The sequence below is a fragment of the Schizophyllum commune genome, assembly GCF_000143185.2.
Source record: "Schizophyllum commune H4-8 unplaced genomic scaffold SCHCOscaffold_1, whole genome shotgun sequence".
NCBI lineage: Eukaryota > Fungi > Basidiomycota > Agaricomycetes > Agaricales > Schizophyllaceae > Schizophyllum > Schizophyllum commune.
Window position 1 is genome coordinate 3,438,065 of NW_026089538.1, and position 14,171 is coordinate 3,452,235.

Genomic DNA, 14,171 nt, shown 5'->3' on the forward strand with positions numbered 1-14,171 from the left:
GGGAGATTACCCTGCTGGGCATGCTTTTGCGTTCGAAAGCACCGACAAGGAGACTCGAATCGCGAAGTCACGATGCGCCTTAACAACATTCTGGCGATGCAAAAGAAGTCTGCGCCCTTCCAGTCATGTAAGTCAGTGTCTATCAGCATCTCCCCTGCGGCTCTTCGCAAACGGTAAACAAGGTCATTGGTCATTGGTCATCGAAGCAAAACATGAGTGTTACCGTCAGCGCTAACGGTGGCCTGCAGAAGGCCAGTAGGGATAACCCATCCGCAAGGTGGTACTCGACATGTGTGTTTTCCCACCCGTACTGGGTATACGGCTATGGCGGAGGTCATTGACCGAATTTTGGCGTTTAATTTGAGCCCGAGGGTAACAGTAGACTCAATCCCTCACCAACTCGTCCGCATTGCTCTGCAGGACCTCTACGCCTTCCGCTCTATCGAGGTGGGCCGTATCCGCATAGCGCGTTACAACACCGCGTATCTTCCCATCAGCCGCTCTACCGACCTCCACGGTGGTAATGGACGCGTTTAGCGCGCGCTTGTCGGTGGTGATGCCAGGGGCCATAGACGCCCTACCGTTGTTGCTCAGCGTCTTGATCAGGGTGCCGATGAAGCCACCGTGCGATACGAGCAGGACCGCGATAGGTTGGCCATCCCAGCCTTGCGACTTTGCGGGTGCCACAATATGCCGATCCCACCAGGCTAGTGCGCGTTGTCCGAGCTTCTCGTGGCTCTCCAGTAGCGGGTCGTTCGGGGCATATCGTGTTCCGACCGGCTTGCCCTGCAGATCTCCAAGGTGCTGATACCAGAGATCAGCGTAGGACGCTAGGGTACAGTTGTACCTGGCTTACTCTTTCTCTCAGCGCCTTATCTTCAACGAGCTGTACGCTCGGATGGTGTGAAAGGATTGCCTTGGCAGTCTTACTTCCTCTTCAGTACTGCGTATTCATACAGCTATTATGCCATACCTCTCGAGCTCTACTAAGATCGCTGCTGTACGCTTTGTCGAAGGCAACCTCGCGCAACGCGTCCGCCACCAGCTTGGCTTGCTCTTTGCCTGTCTCGTTCAGCTGTGTATCCAATTGGCCTTGCATGATCATCTTCAGATTTTCCTCCGTCTCCCCATGGCGTACGATGTATGCAATAGTCAATGGCGGCATTAAGCAAGGAGGACTTCAACTTGTAGCCCATCGATTGTATCGGGATCCATACTGGTAAATACGCGCACACAAAGCACTTTATGGCCATAGCCAGTCAAGTAAATTTCCTTTTCTAACTGATTGTCGAAGAAAATGTTCCAATTTCGCTTTTCAACGCTTCAAAAGCTTCGTGGACGATCTGAGAGGCTCACAGCTCACGAAAACACCCGAAGTACGCAGCACGTGGCTTAGAACAAAACGTCACACGGCCGTGACAATTGAACCGTCACGAGACCATCCCGCTTAAAAGCCCTGCTGACGGTACGCTCCAACCGCAGCTCAACGCGAGTTAGCTCAGCGCCACCACTAGTAAGTCGGCGCTTGGCATAAAAACACGTCTTCTGACAGAGTCACAGGCCCTCACCCGGTGTACGATGCAAAGCCATGGGCGCGCATCCGCGGTGCACCATCGAGCAGGATCTGCCTACGCTCTCTGAGGCGAAGAAGCCCTTACCGAATCTCGGGAGGGAGCCTACGCCCTTCATGTACCACCCCATTGACCTCGCGCCCCTCCGCGTGCCAGAATATACGGACCAGGATGTGATCACCCCGGTCCACCTCCGCGTCCTCCGCGCCGCAGACGCGAATCATTGGTGGCTCGACTGGCCTGTAGGTGTGCGCCACAACTACCATCGTGCGCGCCGGGGCGACGCGGTGAAGCGCCTGCAGATCGTGCAAGAGCGCGGGCACGCGCATCTCACCAATTGGGGCGCGCTGACGGTCATCGCGAGCGAGCGGTCAACATGCGCGGGGTGGGCGTTTCTGCTGGGCGACCTCACCTTGGCACAGCGTCGGAAGCTGGAGGGCATCGCGGCGGTGGAGCCCGTGTGGGCGCCGGACGGTGAGTGGAACTGTCAGGATTGGGTGGTCAGCGTGATGCGGAAGGCCGTGCACGCGGGCGTAATGGACAATGGGATCGTGGACGACGCGATAGAAGAGGCACTGGCTGTGCCTCCTGCGTGCAGGTTGGCATATTACGGGTAGCTGGGGACTTTGTTGGGCTTGTAAACAGGGCTTTGGGCATCTACGAACATTCATACGTACAGGGCATTCGGTTTGCATACATGGGGAATGGCGACATACATGGGATGGGTGATATACATGGGATATAGCACTGGGATACCCGCAGATACATTCATTGCAATCACAGCGTCGGCACTGCGAGCGCCTGCATGACGGCGTCGTCTACGGCAGCACGATCCAAAAATCCGGCGTCTACAGCTTTCTGCAACACACTGATGGTCCAGTTCTGGCAGTTCCACTCGCCATTCGGCACCAACACTGGCTCTGTGACCGCGATGCGTTCAAGCGCCTGCCTCTGGACAAGGTCCATGATCCCCAGAAGGATCGCACATCCCGGTCCGACCGACTGCAAGTCGTCGGTCGAGATCACCGTGATTCCACCCCAGTTCGTGAGATGTTCGTGGCAGCGCTCCTGCACAACCTGCAGTCGGCGGACGGGGTCGTTGACGCGGGAGACATGGTGACTTTCGCAAGTGCCCACTGGCCATTCGAGCCACCAGTGGTTGGCTAGGTCGTTGCGTAGGACACGAAGGTGGAGGGGAGACACGACATCATGGTCGCTGTACTGAGGGACGCGCAAGGTACCCAGATCAATGGGCTTGTGCATGTGAGGTGGTGGTTCTTGCCCAAAGTTGGAAAGAACACCACTGCCGGACTGTATGGCGGACTCGAGGGAGCAGGTCGGAGGAGCGGCCATATTCTCTAGAGCAGTGTATTAGCGGGATGCGCCTTTGGCGCCAGGGATCACTTACCTTACTAGTGGGCAGCCCGGCGCCTAACAGATGGTGGATAGATGAAAGAATCGAGTCGAGCCAGCCTGGGAAGGATACAACGTGACTCCAGATCGCCAACAAGGCTGGTAAGTTGAGGGCATTATACACGGTAAAAGTACAGTCGAGAGACAGGCAAAGGTGATCTGCGTTCAATTGAGTGATCATCGTTCTACCGAAGCGGCTCTGCCATCCGAGCAAGAGGGTAACGAGCGAGCATACGAGAGGGAACCAATTGCCCTGAAGACGCTGCAATCCAGGTATAAGTAGACGTCTTGCACAAGAAGGATAAAATTACCAAGTCAACATCATGGCGGTAGCGTTAGGCAGTCGCTCTTATGAAGGGTCTGACATGCTATCACGGTGTCACCGCCCACTAGGACGTTATACCGCTCCCTATCAGCGCGGTGATGCGCTGGTCAAAGCCATCGCTTCGTATAGGCATTTCGGGGGTATGGAAGGGATTCTTCATGACCGTGTCGCCGTAGGCTTCGTACGCCTTCTGGAGTATCGAGTCCGCGGAGGTTTCCGCCAGAGACGTTAACAGTACAAATTTAGTGCCTTGTACGAAGGTGAGCAAGGATTCAGAGAACGAGAGCAGAGTAGTAGCGCACCCGTCTGAGTGAGGAATATGTTCATCTTGAACGATTCCCCCTCGATCACTTGCGCGCCCGAGCTCGACCCCATGGGCGACAACCGACTAGTGATAGCGTGTATACCGTGCAAAGTACCAGCCAGCACGAGATACTCGTTTGACGTGAGCTGCGCTAGTCCATCTGGGCAGGGAGCGCGTGTAAGAGTTCGTCGTCGCCCGTGCGCTGCCGTAAGCTAAGAACCTGCGAAGTTCCTCTGGTAAACGAGGCCGCCGGCTTTGTTGATGACCTGGGTGGGCATGAGGAACGTGAGAGAGGAAGAAGCAGGGGATGTACCCAGAGGCCGTAGATGGCCATGGTGGTAGGAAGCGAGAGCGGCGATGCCTTGGCATCAAACGTCTAGGACCACTCTGCTTTTACCGTCACCCACGACGGCGACGACCACCTGATATGCGGTTATGGTCGTCTTCCCCCTGCTGGGGTAATGGTAGATGGCTCGGAGCCTCCTTCGTCACTGTTCTCTCGGCAGGGATCGCGGTGGCGGCAGGCAGCCGTCAGCTCGTCGAACTCACGGCGACTGACATTGAGACCCTCGTCTCCGCTAAGGACCCCCTCAAGCAGATGGACCCATCCGACTCGTCCTCGCATGTGTCCAAGATCCTCATTCCTCGCGTCGGTGAGTAGTACACGTTCAGCAGGTATGCGCCACGTCTCACGCTCAGTGCAGTCGATACTGAGGGCAACACCCAGGTCCGGAAGTACATCGTTGACACCATGAAGGCGTTGAATTGGGAGGTTGAGGAGGACGAGTTCGAGGACGACACACCGATGGGGAGGAAACACTTCACAAACGTGATTGCCACGAAGGATCCGAAGGCCGCGCGACGCGTCGTAGTTGCTGCTCATTTCGACAGCAAATATTTTGAGAATGGGGAGGTGAGTGGGGATCGAGATGAAGACTTGCGTGCGCTGAGTTCATGCAGTTCTTGGGCGCGACGGACTCGGCAGCACCGTGCGCCATGATGCTAGACCTCGCGGAAACTCTGAACCCCATGCTCGACGCACGCGCCGCCCGCTTCGACAATGGCGAAGAGGACGATGATGACGTCGCAGATACGACCTTGCAACTCATATTCTTCGACGGGGAAGAGGCCTTCGTGAGGTGGACAGATACAGACTCCATCTACGGCGCAAGGTATATACCGTCTTCTCGTTTGCTGCCCTACACGCGCTAATTTGTGATCACAGACATCTTGCCGACAAGTGGGAAAGCGAATACATCCAGTCCAACCAGAAACGCCGACTCATGGCACCTCAATCAACCGAGCTCTCCACGATTGAGAACTTCATACTGCTCGACCTTCTGGGCGCCCCTAACCCAAGCATGCGGTCCTTCTTCTTGGACACCGCATGGCTCTACGACGAGTTCATCTACGCAGAAAAGCGTCTAGGCGAGAGCGGCGCGTTGGCGTACGACGATGAGCAGGACATGGCGCCGGGGCAGTGGCGCAGCTGGTTCGCGCCGCGCTCGGAGCACCAGAAGAATATGGGAGGCATGGGGGACGATCATGTACCGTTCCTCGCGCGAGGTGTCAGCATCCTGCATCTCATACCATTGCCGTTCCCCGGCGTATGGCATAAACTATCGGTGCGTCTCAAATTTCACCACAGCGACTTAGCTGACGATACGTTCAGGACGATGCATCCGCTCTGCATCTCCCAACCATGCGACGATGGAACCTCATCCTGCGCGTCGTCATGTCGGAATACCTCAATCTTCGCCCATCAGACCTCGTCGCTCGGGACGGAGGATCGTTCGTCAGGTCGAACGCGGAGCTCGTGCGTAGTCTACCTCCGGACTTGTATCAGAACTCGAGCATGTTTGTTAGTAGGGCTGAAGTGTACGCATCGTGACGAGGGCGGGCGGACAACTGGAAAAGGACTTTGGCGGGATGTACGCTACCGTGTCGCAATGCTATTATTTAACGACAGCCAGCTCGTTACTATGCTCTCTCCGTCACCGGCTTGTGTGGAACGGCCGAATTTGAGGTGCGTCTGGCTTTTCTACATTACATGGAGACGCTACTACGCAGGTACTCGACGATCTTTCGTATTGTTTAGTCCCGCTCGCGCTTGCTCAGCCTGAACAACATGTCGAACACTCCCTTGGGATCTTGTCGTACCGCGGAATGGAAATGCTGGTTGGTGATCCATTGCTCAACATTTGGCACGGCCGCAACAACTTCCTGCACGAGGTCGAAAGGCACATACCTGTCAGAGCAAAGGTCAGTACAGTAAGAAAGCGAGCAAATCCACCACTGACATGTCCGTGAAGTAGCTACGCCATGCAGATCGTCAGTCAAGGCCACAAGGACGCAACTTTTGATACGCACGTCGCCGAGGTCACCTTGACTTTATTCTTTGAAAGACGCTCACGATCATAGAGCGCTGGCCAGTCCGCTTTCTCTGCGAGGAGATGCGCAGCGCCCTTTAGTGGACGCAGGTTCACGAAGTCGTCCAACATTTCCGGGAAGATCTATCGGAAGTGAAGAACCTGGCGCACGTCTCTCAGTTGGAAGCGCGCTCTTACCATTTCACCCGTGAAGTACACCGGCTGGTCTTCCTTGTCCTTCTGCTCGGCCCACAGGAATTGCGGCTTGTTCTTCAGAACGCGCGAGGCTGCCCACTGCGCGGGTTTCCTGCAAATATCCAGTCAGGTCTGCAAGATCTCCGCTGGCGCGACTTACCCTGAGCAATATATGGGCTCGTGCAAGATGAAGTAAATTGGGTTCTGGTCGAATGAGTGGCCCGCTTCGACGCGGCTTAAAAGGTGATAGGTGAGTATGCCATGGATTTCGAGGTCATTCGTCGCTCTCAGCACCAGTTCTACAGCCATTGAGGAAATTGCCGGATTACAGCGGATGACGCTCACGATGGATAGTGTCGATGCCATCTGTAGGACGTCAGAAATTTTTGAACAAACCTGCTCGTAAGCGCAACTAACTCTTCGCTCCAAAAGCTATGCCCAGGGCCTGGAAGCGCTGGACAGATAGCCTCCCGCCGCTGGGAAGTGTGATGTTGTTCGCCTCCAGGTAACGCAGGATCTGCCGTACCTGTGCCCTCTTCAGATATGCTAATCTCAGTGATTTTCAGCGGCCATGCTTACCCTCTTAATATCTTGCGGATACTTCTCGTAGTAAATCTTGTTCCTCTCGGCGACCTGCTCTGGAGCGGAGTCAGCTCATGCATCACAGTCAGAATTTCCCACCCAACTGGCAGTCGCCTCATAATTGGCGACAGGATCGTCGAGCAGCAGGGGCGGTATACCTCCCGTAGTGAAAACCTCCTTCAGGCTATCCGGGAAGAACGAAAGGTATGTGAATGCGCAGAATCCGCCGAAGCTTTGACCGAGTATCGTCCATTTGCGTTGCTCCGGATCGTCCTTGTGTCCGATGAGAGCCTCGCGGATGGCTTCGCAGTCGCGAACTGATGCGGTTCCTCAGTGCTCGTGGCGAAGAAGTGGAAGAGACGGACGCACCTATATTGTCTGCGCGGAAGTGCTTGCAATACTCTGCAATCTCCTTGTCGCTTTTCCCTTGCAGAACCTCTGCAGACAGCGGCGTGCTCAAGCCAGTCCCGCGCTGGTCCAACCAGAGCGTCTACCTAGAGTGTGAATAATCGATGGAACGGTAAGTGTTTTGACCTCTGACCTGATAGCCGCGGCTATGGAGCTGTATAGATATCGTCAGCAATTGAGGGTGTACTTCCGCCGTACATACCTCCGACGCCATCCCAGACACGGTAAGCACATCGCATTCGAACCCAGGACCTCCTTGGAGGTAGACCACTGCATAGGCTGTTCGAGCAGACGATAGGTACCGATGCAGTGTACGTACAGTAAGGGAGCGCAGCTTGCTCCTCCGGAGTCTTTGCTTGGTCAATTGAGAACAAGTTCCGCGCGAATACTCGTATCTTCAATCCCTCCGGATTCCCATAATCAAGTGGCAAGGTGAAGAATCGCTCAATGACCTTCAACCCATCTGGCGTACGTATCTATCAGATCGCTATAATTAACCTCGGAAGTCAGTAGACCCACCAGTGATGATGTACGATTCGGCGTCCTCATCACGTAGGGGGTAGAAAGCAGCGGGAGGCATGGTGGGTGGAATGCGAATGAGAAGAGCGTTATCTGCATAGGGCGGCCTTCTCGCCGTTATATATATCGTGGCGCATGCCACAACGGTCCGAAGGAGACCGCGCCTCTAACTGAAATCGGCGCGCATGGTCGACGATGGTCCGAGTGGTATCCGGGCTGGCGAAGGTGAAGGTCGGACGTTATCATACTAAGAGAGCGAACTGATGACTGCGATTCAAGTCAGCGCATACAGCTACGTACACAAGCCATTATACAAGTACAATGAACGGACAACCGGGCGAGTCCTTGTCCTACGCGTGTCCGAATGTACCGTACATGTCCTAGTGTTGCACTTATCCAAGCAACGGGGCGCGCAAACAAACTGTAGTAGCGAGTAGAACGAGCAAGACAACACAAATATGGTGTACGTAGTCAGCGCACGCACGCGAGAAATAGGATGGTGGAGAACAAATATTCAGGAGGCGGGGAAGGGGACAGATAGTGATAGCATAGATGAAGGGAACACAGCGTAAGGAAAGAGGGGGTCGGCGTTACATCGACGAGGGGCGATGCAAGTACAAGATCGTAACGTATTATTCCACAATTCTGCTGCATTAGACGAAGCGTGCGGGGGTCTAGACGGCGGGGGAGAAGATAAACAGATATGAGCTTGAACTTGCATACAATTGGCGGTCGGCAGTACACTTCTTGGACTTCGATTGCCTTTCTTCTTCTTTGACTTCGACGAGGCGAGGGCGCTCAGAACGTCGGCATACCCATGAAGTTCTGTCCGCCACCCTGCGGCCCAGGACTCGGGTTGCGCATGACGCTCTGCTGCATGGCTTGGTTCTGCGGCATGCCGAACTGCGGGGAGCCAAGGCCCATGCCGTTCATGCCCATGCCCATGTTGTTCATCTGCTGCATTTGCATCTGCATCTGCAGCATTGGGTTCATCGCGGGCAGTTGGTAGGGGCTCTGCATGAATAGGTTCGGCGAGGCTTGCTGCTGGGCAAGATTCGGTGACGTGCTTCCGAGCTGAGGGCTGGCGAGCTGCGCGGGCGTGGCGATGGGCGAGACGGCAGCGCTGCCCTGCGTCGAGTTGTTGTTGCTCTGCTGGGCCTGAATTTTCTGCATCGACTGCAGCTCGTAGAAGGCGAAGTCCTGCAGCAGAGATGTCCGTGCGGGATGCGTAGCGAAAATACGCAGCATCTCAAGACCCGCATCGGACAACAGCTCTTGCGTATCGCGCGAGTTGGTCACGGGCTTACGCTCCTGCGTGTTGCTACAACGAACGTCAGCGTCCATGATGAAACAAGGCAGGTAGGTCATACTTGAGCTTGATGTGGCGCAGGCTGACGTTCGGAATATCGCGAACGAAGATCCAGCGGACCTTGAACACGCCCTTCCACTTGTCCGAAGCCCAGACAGTGCTGCTTCGCGTGTAGTCCACCGGCGTCAGCATCTCGGCCATACCGCAGAAGTGACCGCTGCCAACTGCATTAATTGCCTGACAGACGAAACACGATGTTTGCATACCTAGCGTTAACACTAAAGAACAGGTAGATGGGCCCGCGGCCAGCCGTCTCCTTGAAAGCCTTGTCCAAGCGCTTATTGCCCGGATCAGTCGAGCTCCAAATCTCGTACTTGAGTGACTTGTGGACATCATCCTCGGTATAGGACTTGATGACGAAGTACCGCGCCTATGAAATGTGAGCTAACATTTACCTAACAGTGACTTAAGAGCAACGCACAAATTGAGGCCGGATGTCGAAGTTGGACGGATTGTAGCCCTTGGCAGCGATAAGCGAGGGAACATCGATGGGCGCATTAACGAAGCCCTGCAGGGACGGCGCCGGTCCGGGCTGGCCGCCAACTGGCGAGGTCGCACCACCAGTGTTATTCATCCCGAGACGAGGCTGGCCACCCGTGTTGTTCTGCTGCAAATACTGAGCAGGAATGGGCGGCACGCTCGGGATGTCGTTGCTCTTGAACTGCAGGTTCGGGTTCGACCGCCTTGGCGTGATGCTGCGCTCGCGTGGTTGCTGCTCCCAACCCTGGCCGCCGTAGTTGCCAGAGCCCGTCGGCGTCTTGCGACCGTTGAAGTCACTGCCGTGGCCCCTACCGTTGCCTGGGATGGGGTTGCGCATGCCGGGCTGCTGCTGGGGCGGCGGGTGCGCAGGGTTGAAGCGGGGCGGATGGACGCTCTGGCCGGCACCCTGGAAGGCGTTGCCACCCTGGGCGTAGCTGTTGTTGCTGATCTCGAGTGCTGAGAGCGCGCGCTGAACATCGTCGATAGCTCCGCTGCCAGTAGACGAAATGGAGCCGCCCGGAGTGCGCCATTCGTTGTTCCCATTGTTTCCCCAGGGCGAGGAGCGGCCGATGGGGCTCATGGGACCATATGGTTTGTACTCTTCGTCGTAAATTCCTGGTTCTTCCGCGGCGTACGCATACTCTTCCTCGGGCTCCTGACTTTCCGGCGCAGAAGGCGTCTGCGGGGCCGCCGCACCATGCGGGAGGGGAGTCTGCAGCGTGCCTGAGCGCTTGAGGCCGGTAAGGGGCTGCTGCTTGTTGCGCTGCACCCCGTACGTCATGGACTGATGGCGTCGCACACCGGACGCAGCGGGGGGAGGAGAGGGCACCTGTGGTGGGTTGCCGTACGCGGTGGGCGACAAGGGCGAGCCCGCAGCCTGCGGATCCTCCTGCGGCTGCTCCTGCGCGAGCTTCTAGGTTCAAGTCAGGAGCTGCTTCACTCTATGGCGGGAGGGGCAATCACCTCATCATCGTGCGCGTTATACGCCCCGATCGCGCGCTGGAGTTCCCAGTCTTCCTCGTCGCCTTCGTGACCCGCGATGGCCGACAGACTGTTCAGCTTGCTAGGGGTCATCGTGCCCGACTTGGGGGCCTTGCCTTGGAAAGCTGCAGTAATGATGAGCCTCACGCATAATTGTGACCGACCTTGACCAGCCCACGATCCTCGATCGACGAGGGCTAGACAATAGGAAGGGTATCAAGACGCTTGCTCACCACGATGGTAACGAGTAGGGAGCGACGCCTGCCTGTGCAGGGAGCTCTTCTCGCCGACAGCACCAACGCCACCGACCCAGCCCTCGCCCACGACTTCGTCTTCGTTCCAGTTCTCTCCTTCCTCATACTCCGAGATCGTGTCCTTCGCACCCGCCCTCGCCGCCCGCGACGATGAGGAGATCGTGTGATGTCGCCTGACGCCGCCCGATGCAGGCGGCGACGACGGGGAGCCGGGCACCGCGTTGTTCGACATCAGATGGTGCGCTTAGGAGAGGTTCGTGTAGCTGAGGGTTGGCAATGATCCGGGGCTCAGCTTTGCATGAAAGGAGGAAGCGTGCTCGTCGTCGCTGTCGACAGCGACAAAGGTGAGAAATCCAGAACGGAAAGAGGAGAAGAAAACGTTTCGGTCGGGATCGTGCGTGGGAGTTCCCGAGATCGCATCAACCGTTGCCTCCAGCTGGCATGCCAGTTGCCCCGATATTCTTCCCCTTTTCTCGATTGGAATACGCAGAAATCTCTACAGAAGCTGGTACTCAAGAGTCTCATCTAGCTGTGCTGTGTTTTCTGCAGAGAGATGCCCCTTTCCGAGACACTGACAAGGCCTTACACTCGTGTATGATTACCATCGATGCAGGTCTCGACACAAATGAACATCGCGGCCTGGCCCTCTCTTGTTGACGACCGAGCCACTTCCTCGCAGTGGATGAGGTGTACCAACGATACCCGATGGGCGACAGCGGTGGTCGGTCGGCAAGCACGCTTGACTGCAAGCATCGCGCCGTAACAGCCTTCTGAATGCATAATTTCCCTCTAATAACGACAGGCGTGTGTGAGTGATATAACGACAGCAATATGCGATGGGTACATGCGGGGAAGCATAGTCCCCGAGGACGAGGGTATAATGGCAGACGTACGACAAATGAGCCGAGTTCGAGCCAACTAGCTCAGTATAGGCCGCGGTTTTGTCCTCGGCGGAGGTGGAGGGGGACGCAGACGCGTGCCGGACGAGAGCGTCGACTTGCGCATTTGCGCTCTTCGCAACTCCTCGTCGATGCGCCACATCCCCCTCACGAACGCATCTCGATCTAGCGAACCTCTTTGAATGGCATCGACCTCATTCCTGCTCACAGAGTAAGCGCCCCATGTCGAACATGACAATGAAAAGTCCACGTACCATATCTGCGCGAGCTTGTGCTTCTCCAACCTTGACCGCTGCCATATGAGGCGCACGACACGACCATCCAGCCTGTCCTCGTCCGTGACCGCCTGATCCACCTCTATATCGTTACTGTCGTTCAACGGATGGCCGTCCTCCCCCGTGATCAAGTCGACGGACAGTCCGCGCCACCCTGCTGCCTGCCTGGTCTTCCGAGCTGCGGATGGACTCAATAGCGTAGGCTTCTTCTGCGCAGCCTTCCTGCTTTGTACGACGTTCCCATTGAACACGGTTTCATACCGCGCGCGCGCTGCCGGCGGCACCGGCGTCGGCCGCGAGAGCACAAGTTTGGATGGCCCGGCACTGCGGTTATTGTGCGTAGAGCTGGAGGTCTGAGAGGTCGCAGTGCTGAGGATAGAGGAGCGATCGGAGGTAGAGGAACGGGAGGGGGGTGCAGGTGGAGGAGCTCTGCGGCCGATAGCGGTCACAACGCTGGAAGTGGACGCGGGGGAGATCACATAGGGCGAGGATGGGCTAGAAGTAGACGGTGACGTCGAGGCTGACGATCGTACCGGGGGAGGAGACGGCATCTTGAGAGATGGCAGGCGTGGGGTGGACGCAGAAGCGGCTGCAGCAGCTGCAGCAGCGGCACTGGCAGCCGCCGAAGGGCGCTGGGGTAGCTTTGGAGGAGCCGATTTCTGCATGGCACGCGCTTTATCCCAGTCGCGCGCAATCAGAGCGGCGGACGTGGGGCTGCCGTACGATGAAGCAGCAACGTCCTCGAACGACTCGCCTCCAAGGCTCGCGGAGTCCGCCTCGCTGCCGGCTAGATCGACGGGGTACGTCGCGATGTACTGCGAGGAGCTGCTGGGGCTGGGCGACGAGGCGAGGTCGGTGTCCTCGGAGAGAGAGACGGAGTGGAAGGAGGAGACAGACGAGGTGGGCGCGTGTCCTGAGCTCTTTTGCGGGACATCGAGCTTGCCGGGGGGATATGTGTGCTCCGCGGGCGCGCCCTGTGCGGGTTTTGCGGACGAGACCGAGGAGACTGATTTGAGAGATGCGAAGGAGGGTTTGCGTGGAGGGAGAGGGGGCGCCTTCCCGTTCGTCGTGCTCGTCGGGGACTCGAGGTTGATGAGGAGACCAGATTTTGGTGGCGCCTTCTTTGGCTCGTAAACTTTGTACGTCTGCGCCGGCGATGGTGAAGGGAGTCCGTCGTCTAGGACCCAGTCTTTCAGGTCTAAGAGGGACGCTTTCCTGTCTACACCTAGTGGCGAGCCCGACTGTGACCTCGGTATTTCAGAAAGCATCCCATTCAAGTTGGGCTTCGCGGGTACTTGAGGCCGAGCGGGCGACTTTGAGATGTTTTCAAACGCATTTATGCGCGACTGAAGGGAAGTTGAGGGCATCCAGATGTGAGCTCGTCGGGATCAAGAACAATGGGTGTCCAAGCGCGATGTCGTGCGCGCCGATGACGGCGACACCACGCTTGGACATCCCATTGTTCTTCTTGCCACCATGTCCGACCTCTACGCCGTCGCCGTCAGCCACAAAGCTCTCCCCTCCAATCATACTGTACTGATATATGCCAGGACTTCTGTCTCATTCCCATGGGAATCGGCGAACCTTCGGTGCGTCGACCAACTATGTAGCTCGCCCAATCGTATTCACATCTTCCTCAGGTAGCAAAGTATATCGCAGAGTGCCAGCGTGTCTTAGAGAAGGCTGGAGTCCACTACAAGGTATGTATAACGTCGATGATACCTCGGTCTTCCTCACTCGTCTACAGATGCAGTAAGCTTGTTATGTCCTTTCTCACCATCAGCTCTGTAAAGCATGATCACTAGTGGCTATGGTACCAACATAGGTATGAGACCCCTTCTCTGGACTGGCAATAATCACCGATTTCCGAGTAGAGGGCCCCTGGTCTGCAGTCATGCAGGCTATCCACGACTGTCATGCTGCAGTCCACGCCAAGGGCGCGCCGCGCATCGCGACTGACATCCGCATCGGCACCCGGACGGACAAGGAAACCGTCCCCGGTACGGGTAACGAAGGAAAGGTCAAGCGCGTCGAGGACATCCTCGCTCAAGACAAAGCATAGGGATCATAATCCGAATGTGCGTGTTCTGCCCTTCGTCTTTCTACGCTAATCTGCTGTCTTTAGGTTATTCGTATCTAACAGGGAATATAGACCATGTACCATGTACACTACTTATGTAGCGCCACTTCGACGGTCCTGCTTTCATTTCTTCGGTGTTGTAGGTCC

The 14,171-nt window shown here is 56.6% G+C and overlaps 9 protein-coding genes across 9 annotated transcripts; 3 read left to right on the top strand and 6 right to left on the bottom strand.

Moving 5' to 3' along the window:
* Nucleotides 1–384: 384 nt before the first annotated feature.
* SCHCODRAFT_02661978 (phosphoglycerate mutase-like protein) lies at nucleotides 385–1,165 on the bottom strand (the record flags this gene model as incomplete). The annotated part of the gene is made up of 3 exons (XM_050346503.1): nucleotides 385–804; nucleotides 857–925; nucleotides 974–1,165. 3 exons carry the CDS (start codon nucleotides 1,163–1,165, stop codon nucleotides 385–387), a joined length of 681 nt encoding a protein of 226 aa, XP_050203087.1.
* A 295-nt stretch (nucleotides 1,166–1,460) lies between these two features.
* SCHCODRAFT_02607979 (uncharacterized protein) lies at nucleotides 1,461–2,441 on the top strand. The gene is made up of 2 exons (XM_003035679.2): nucleotides 1,461–1,513; nucleotides 1,561–2,441. The coding sequence occupies exon 2, from the start codon at nucleotides 1,589–1,591 to the stop codon at nucleotides 2,186–2,188; it is 600 nt and encodes a 199-aa protein (XP_003035725.1). The 5' UTR covers nucleotides 1,461–1,513; nucleotides 1,561–1,588; the 3' UTR covers nucleotides 2,189–2,441.
* SCHCODRAFT_02037516 (uncharacterized protein) lies at nucleotides 2,199–3,299 on the bottom strand. Its single transcript, XM_003034838.3, has 3 exons — nucleotides 3,296–3,299; nucleotides 2,980–3,246; nucleotides 2,199–2,929 (listed from the first exon to the last, which is right to left on the bottom strand). The coding sequence occupies exon 3, from the start codon at nucleotides 2,922–2,924 to the stop codon at nucleotides 2,349–2,351; it is 576 nt and encodes a 191-aa protein (XP_003034884.1). The 5' UTR covers nucleotides 2,925–2,929; nucleotides 2,980–3,246; nucleotides 3,296–3,299; the 3' UTR covers nucleotides 2,199–2,348.
* Nucleotides 2,904–3,968, bottom strand: SCHCODRAFT_02607982 (Sybindin-like protein). The gene is made up of 6 exons (XM_003034837.2): nucleotides 3,927–3,968; nucleotides 3,834–3,879; nucleotides 3,612–3,773; nucleotides 3,296–3,558; nucleotides 2,980–3,246; nucleotides 2,904–2,929 (listed from the first exon to the last, which is right to left on the bottom strand). The coding sequence occupies exons 1-4, from the start codon at nucleotides 3,945–3,947 to the stop codon at nucleotides 3,374–3,376; spliced, it is 414 nt and encodes a 137-aa protein (XP_003034883.1). The 5' UTR covers nucleotides 3,948–3,968; the 3' UTR covers nucleotides 2,904–2,929; nucleotides 2,980–3,246; nucleotides 3,296–3,373.
* A 32-nt stretch (nucleotides 3,969–4,000) lies between these two features.
* SCHCODRAFT_02607988 (uncharacterized protein) lies at nucleotides 4,001–5,606 on the top strand. The gene is made up of 5 exons (XM_050344285.1): nucleotides 4,001–4,266; nucleotides 4,318–4,526; nucleotides 4,574–4,785; nucleotides 4,839–5,238; nucleotides 5,286–5,606. Exons 1-5 carry the CDS (start codon nucleotides 4,041–4,043, stop codon nucleotides 5,502–5,504), a joined length of 1,266 nt encoding a protein of 421 aa, XP_050203088.1. The 5' UTR covers nucleotides 4,001–4,040; the 3' UTR covers nucleotides 5,505–5,606.
* Nucleotides 5,364–7,762, bottom strand: SCHCODRAFT_02607989 (alpha/beta-hydrolase). Its single transcript, XM_050344286.1, has 15 exons — nucleotides 7,687–7,762; nucleotides 7,487–7,630; nucleotides 7,370–7,437; nucleotides 7,301–7,321; nucleotides 7,129–7,249; nucleotides 6,864–7,076; nucleotides 6,757–6,815; nucleotides 6,595–6,703; nucleotides 6,523–6,543; nucleotides 6,338–6,476; nucleotides 6,181–6,289; nucleotides 5,984–6,126; nucleotides 5,914–5,928; nucleotides 5,480–5,861; nucleotides 5,364–5,429 (listed from the first exon to the last, which is right to left on the bottom strand). The coding sequence occupies exons 1-14, from the start codon at nucleotides 7,745–7,747 to the stop codon at nucleotides 5,708–5,710; spliced, it is 1,377 nt and encodes a 458-aa protein (XP_050203089.1). The 5' UTR covers nucleotides 7,748–7,762; the 3' UTR covers nucleotides 5,364–5,429; nucleotides 5,480–5,707.
* Nucleotides 7,763–8,161: 399 nt separating this feature from the next.
* Nucleotides 8,162–11,002, bottom strand: SCHCODRAFT_02710553 (YTH-domain-containing protein; the record flags this gene model as incomplete). The annotated part of the gene is made up of 6 exons (XM_003034835.2): nucleotides 8,162–9,007; nucleotides 9,057–9,212; nucleotides 9,262–9,425; nucleotides 9,477–10,445; nucleotides 10,499–10,641; nucleotides 10,750–11,002. The coding sequence occupies 6 exons, from the start codon at nucleotides 11,000–11,002 to the stop codon at nucleotides 8,485–8,487; spliced, it is 2,208 nt and encodes a 735-aa protein (XP_003034881.2). The 3' UTR covers nucleotides 8,162–8,484.
* Nucleotides 11,003–11,242: 240 nt separating this feature from the next.
* SCHCODRAFT_02526554 (uncharacterized protein) lies at nucleotides 11,243–13,348 on the bottom strand. The gene is made up of 2 exons (XM_003034834.2): nucleotides 11,924–13,348; nucleotides 11,243–11,869 (listed from the first exon to the last, which is right to left on the bottom strand). Exons 1-2 carry the CDS (start codon nucleotides 13,309–13,311, stop codon nucleotides 11,689–11,691), a joined length of 1,569 nt encoding a protein of 522 aa, XP_003034880.1. The 5' UTR covers nucleotides 13,312–13,348; the 3' UTR covers nucleotides 11,243–11,688.
* Nucleotides 13,349–13,401: 53 nt separating this feature from the next.
* Nucleotides 13,402–14,147, top strand: SCHCODRAFT_02608006 (uncharacterized protein). The gene is made up of 7 exons (XM_003035677.2): nucleotides 13,402–13,444; nucleotides 13,495–13,533; nucleotides 13,585–13,644; nucleotides 13,692–13,696; nucleotides 13,750–13,769; nucleotides 13,819–14,022; nucleotides 14,070–14,147. The coding sequence occupies exons 1-6, from the start codon at nucleotides 13,421–13,423 to the stop codon at nucleotides 14,004–14,006; spliced, it is 336 nt and encodes a 111-aa protein (XP_003035723.1). The 5' UTR covers nucleotides 13,402–13,420; the 3' UTR covers nucleotides 14,007–14,022; nucleotides 14,070–14,147.
* The last annotated feature ends 24 nt before the right edge of the window (nucleotides 14,148–14,171 follow it).

What these genes read in the sequence shown, in the direction of transcription:
- SCHCODRAFT_02607979 (XM_003035679.2), top strand. Translation starts at nt 1,589, where the DNA reads ATGGGCGCGCATCCGCGGTGCACCATCGAGCAGGATCTGCCTACGCTC.
- SCHCODRAFT_02037516 (XM_003034838.3), bottom strand. Translation starts at nt 2,924, where the DNA reads ATGGCCGCTCCTCCGACCTGCTCCCTCGAGTCCGCCATACAGTCCGGC.
- SCHCODRAFT_02607982 (XM_003034837.2), bottom strand. Translation starts at nt 3,947, where the DNA reads ATGGCCATCTACGGCCTCTGG. An exon ending in TGGCCATCTACGGCCTCTGG is followed by an intron (nt 3,880 to 3,926) that starts GTACATCCCCTG and finishes ATGCCCACCCAG; the next exon opens with GTCATCAACAAAGCCGGCGG. An exon ending in CATATTCCTCACTCAGACGG is followed by an intron (nt 3,559 to 3,611) that starts GTGCGCTACTAC and finishes CCTTCGTACAAG; the next exon opens with GCACTAAATTTGTACTGTTA.
- SCHCODRAFT_02607988 (XM_050344285.1), top strand. Translation starts at nt 4,041, where the DNA reads ATGCGGTTATGGTCGTCTTCCCCCTGCTGGGGTAATGGTAGATGGCTC. An exon ending in AATATTTTGAGAATGGGGAG is followed by an intron (nt 4,527 to 4,573) that starts GTGAGTGGGGAT and finishes GAGTTCATGCAG; the next exon opens with TTCTTGGGCGCGACGGACTC. An exon ending in GACTCCATCTACGGCGCAAG is followed by an intron (nt 4,786 to 4,838) that starts GTATATACCGTC and finishes TTGTGATCACAG; the next exon opens with ACATCTTGCCGACAAGTGGG.
- SCHCODRAFT_02607989 (XM_050344286.1), bottom strand. Translation starts at nt 7,747, where the DNA reads ATGCCTCCCGCTGCTTTCTACCCCCTACGTGATGAGGACGCCGAATCG. An exon ending in ATCCGCAAGATATTAAGAGG is followed by an intron (nt 6,704 to 6,756) that starts GTAAGCATGGCC and finishes AAGAGGGCACAG; the next exon opens with GTACGGCAGATCCTGCGTTA. An exon ending in TGGCATCGACACTATCCATC is followed by an intron (nt 6,477 to 6,522) that starts GTGAGCGTCATC and finishes CAATGGCTGTAG; the next exon opens with AACTGGTGCTGAGAGCGACG.
- SCHCODRAFT_02526554 (XM_003034834.2), bottom strand. Translation starts at nt 13,311, where the DNA reads ATGCCCTCAACTTCCCTTCAGTCGCGCATAAATGCGTTTGAAAACATC. An exon ending in CACAAGCTCGCGCAGATATG is followed by an intron (nt 11,870 to 11,923) that starts GTACGTGGACTT and finishes CTCTGTGAGCAG; the next exon opens with GAATGAGGTCGATGCCATTC.
- SCHCODRAFT_02608006 (XM_003035677.2), top strand. Translation starts at nt 13,421, where the DNA reads ATGTCCGACCTCTACGCCGTCGCC. An exon ending in CCGACCTCTACGCCGTCGCC is followed by an intron (nt 13,445 to 13,494) that starts GTCAGCCACAAA and finishes GATATATGCCAG; the next exon opens with GACTTCTGTCTCATTCCCAT. An exon ending in TGGGAATCGGCGAACCTTCG is followed by an intron (nt 13,534 to 13,584) that starts GTGCGTCGACCA and finishes CATCTTCCTCAG; the next exon opens with GTAGCAAAGTATATCGCAGA.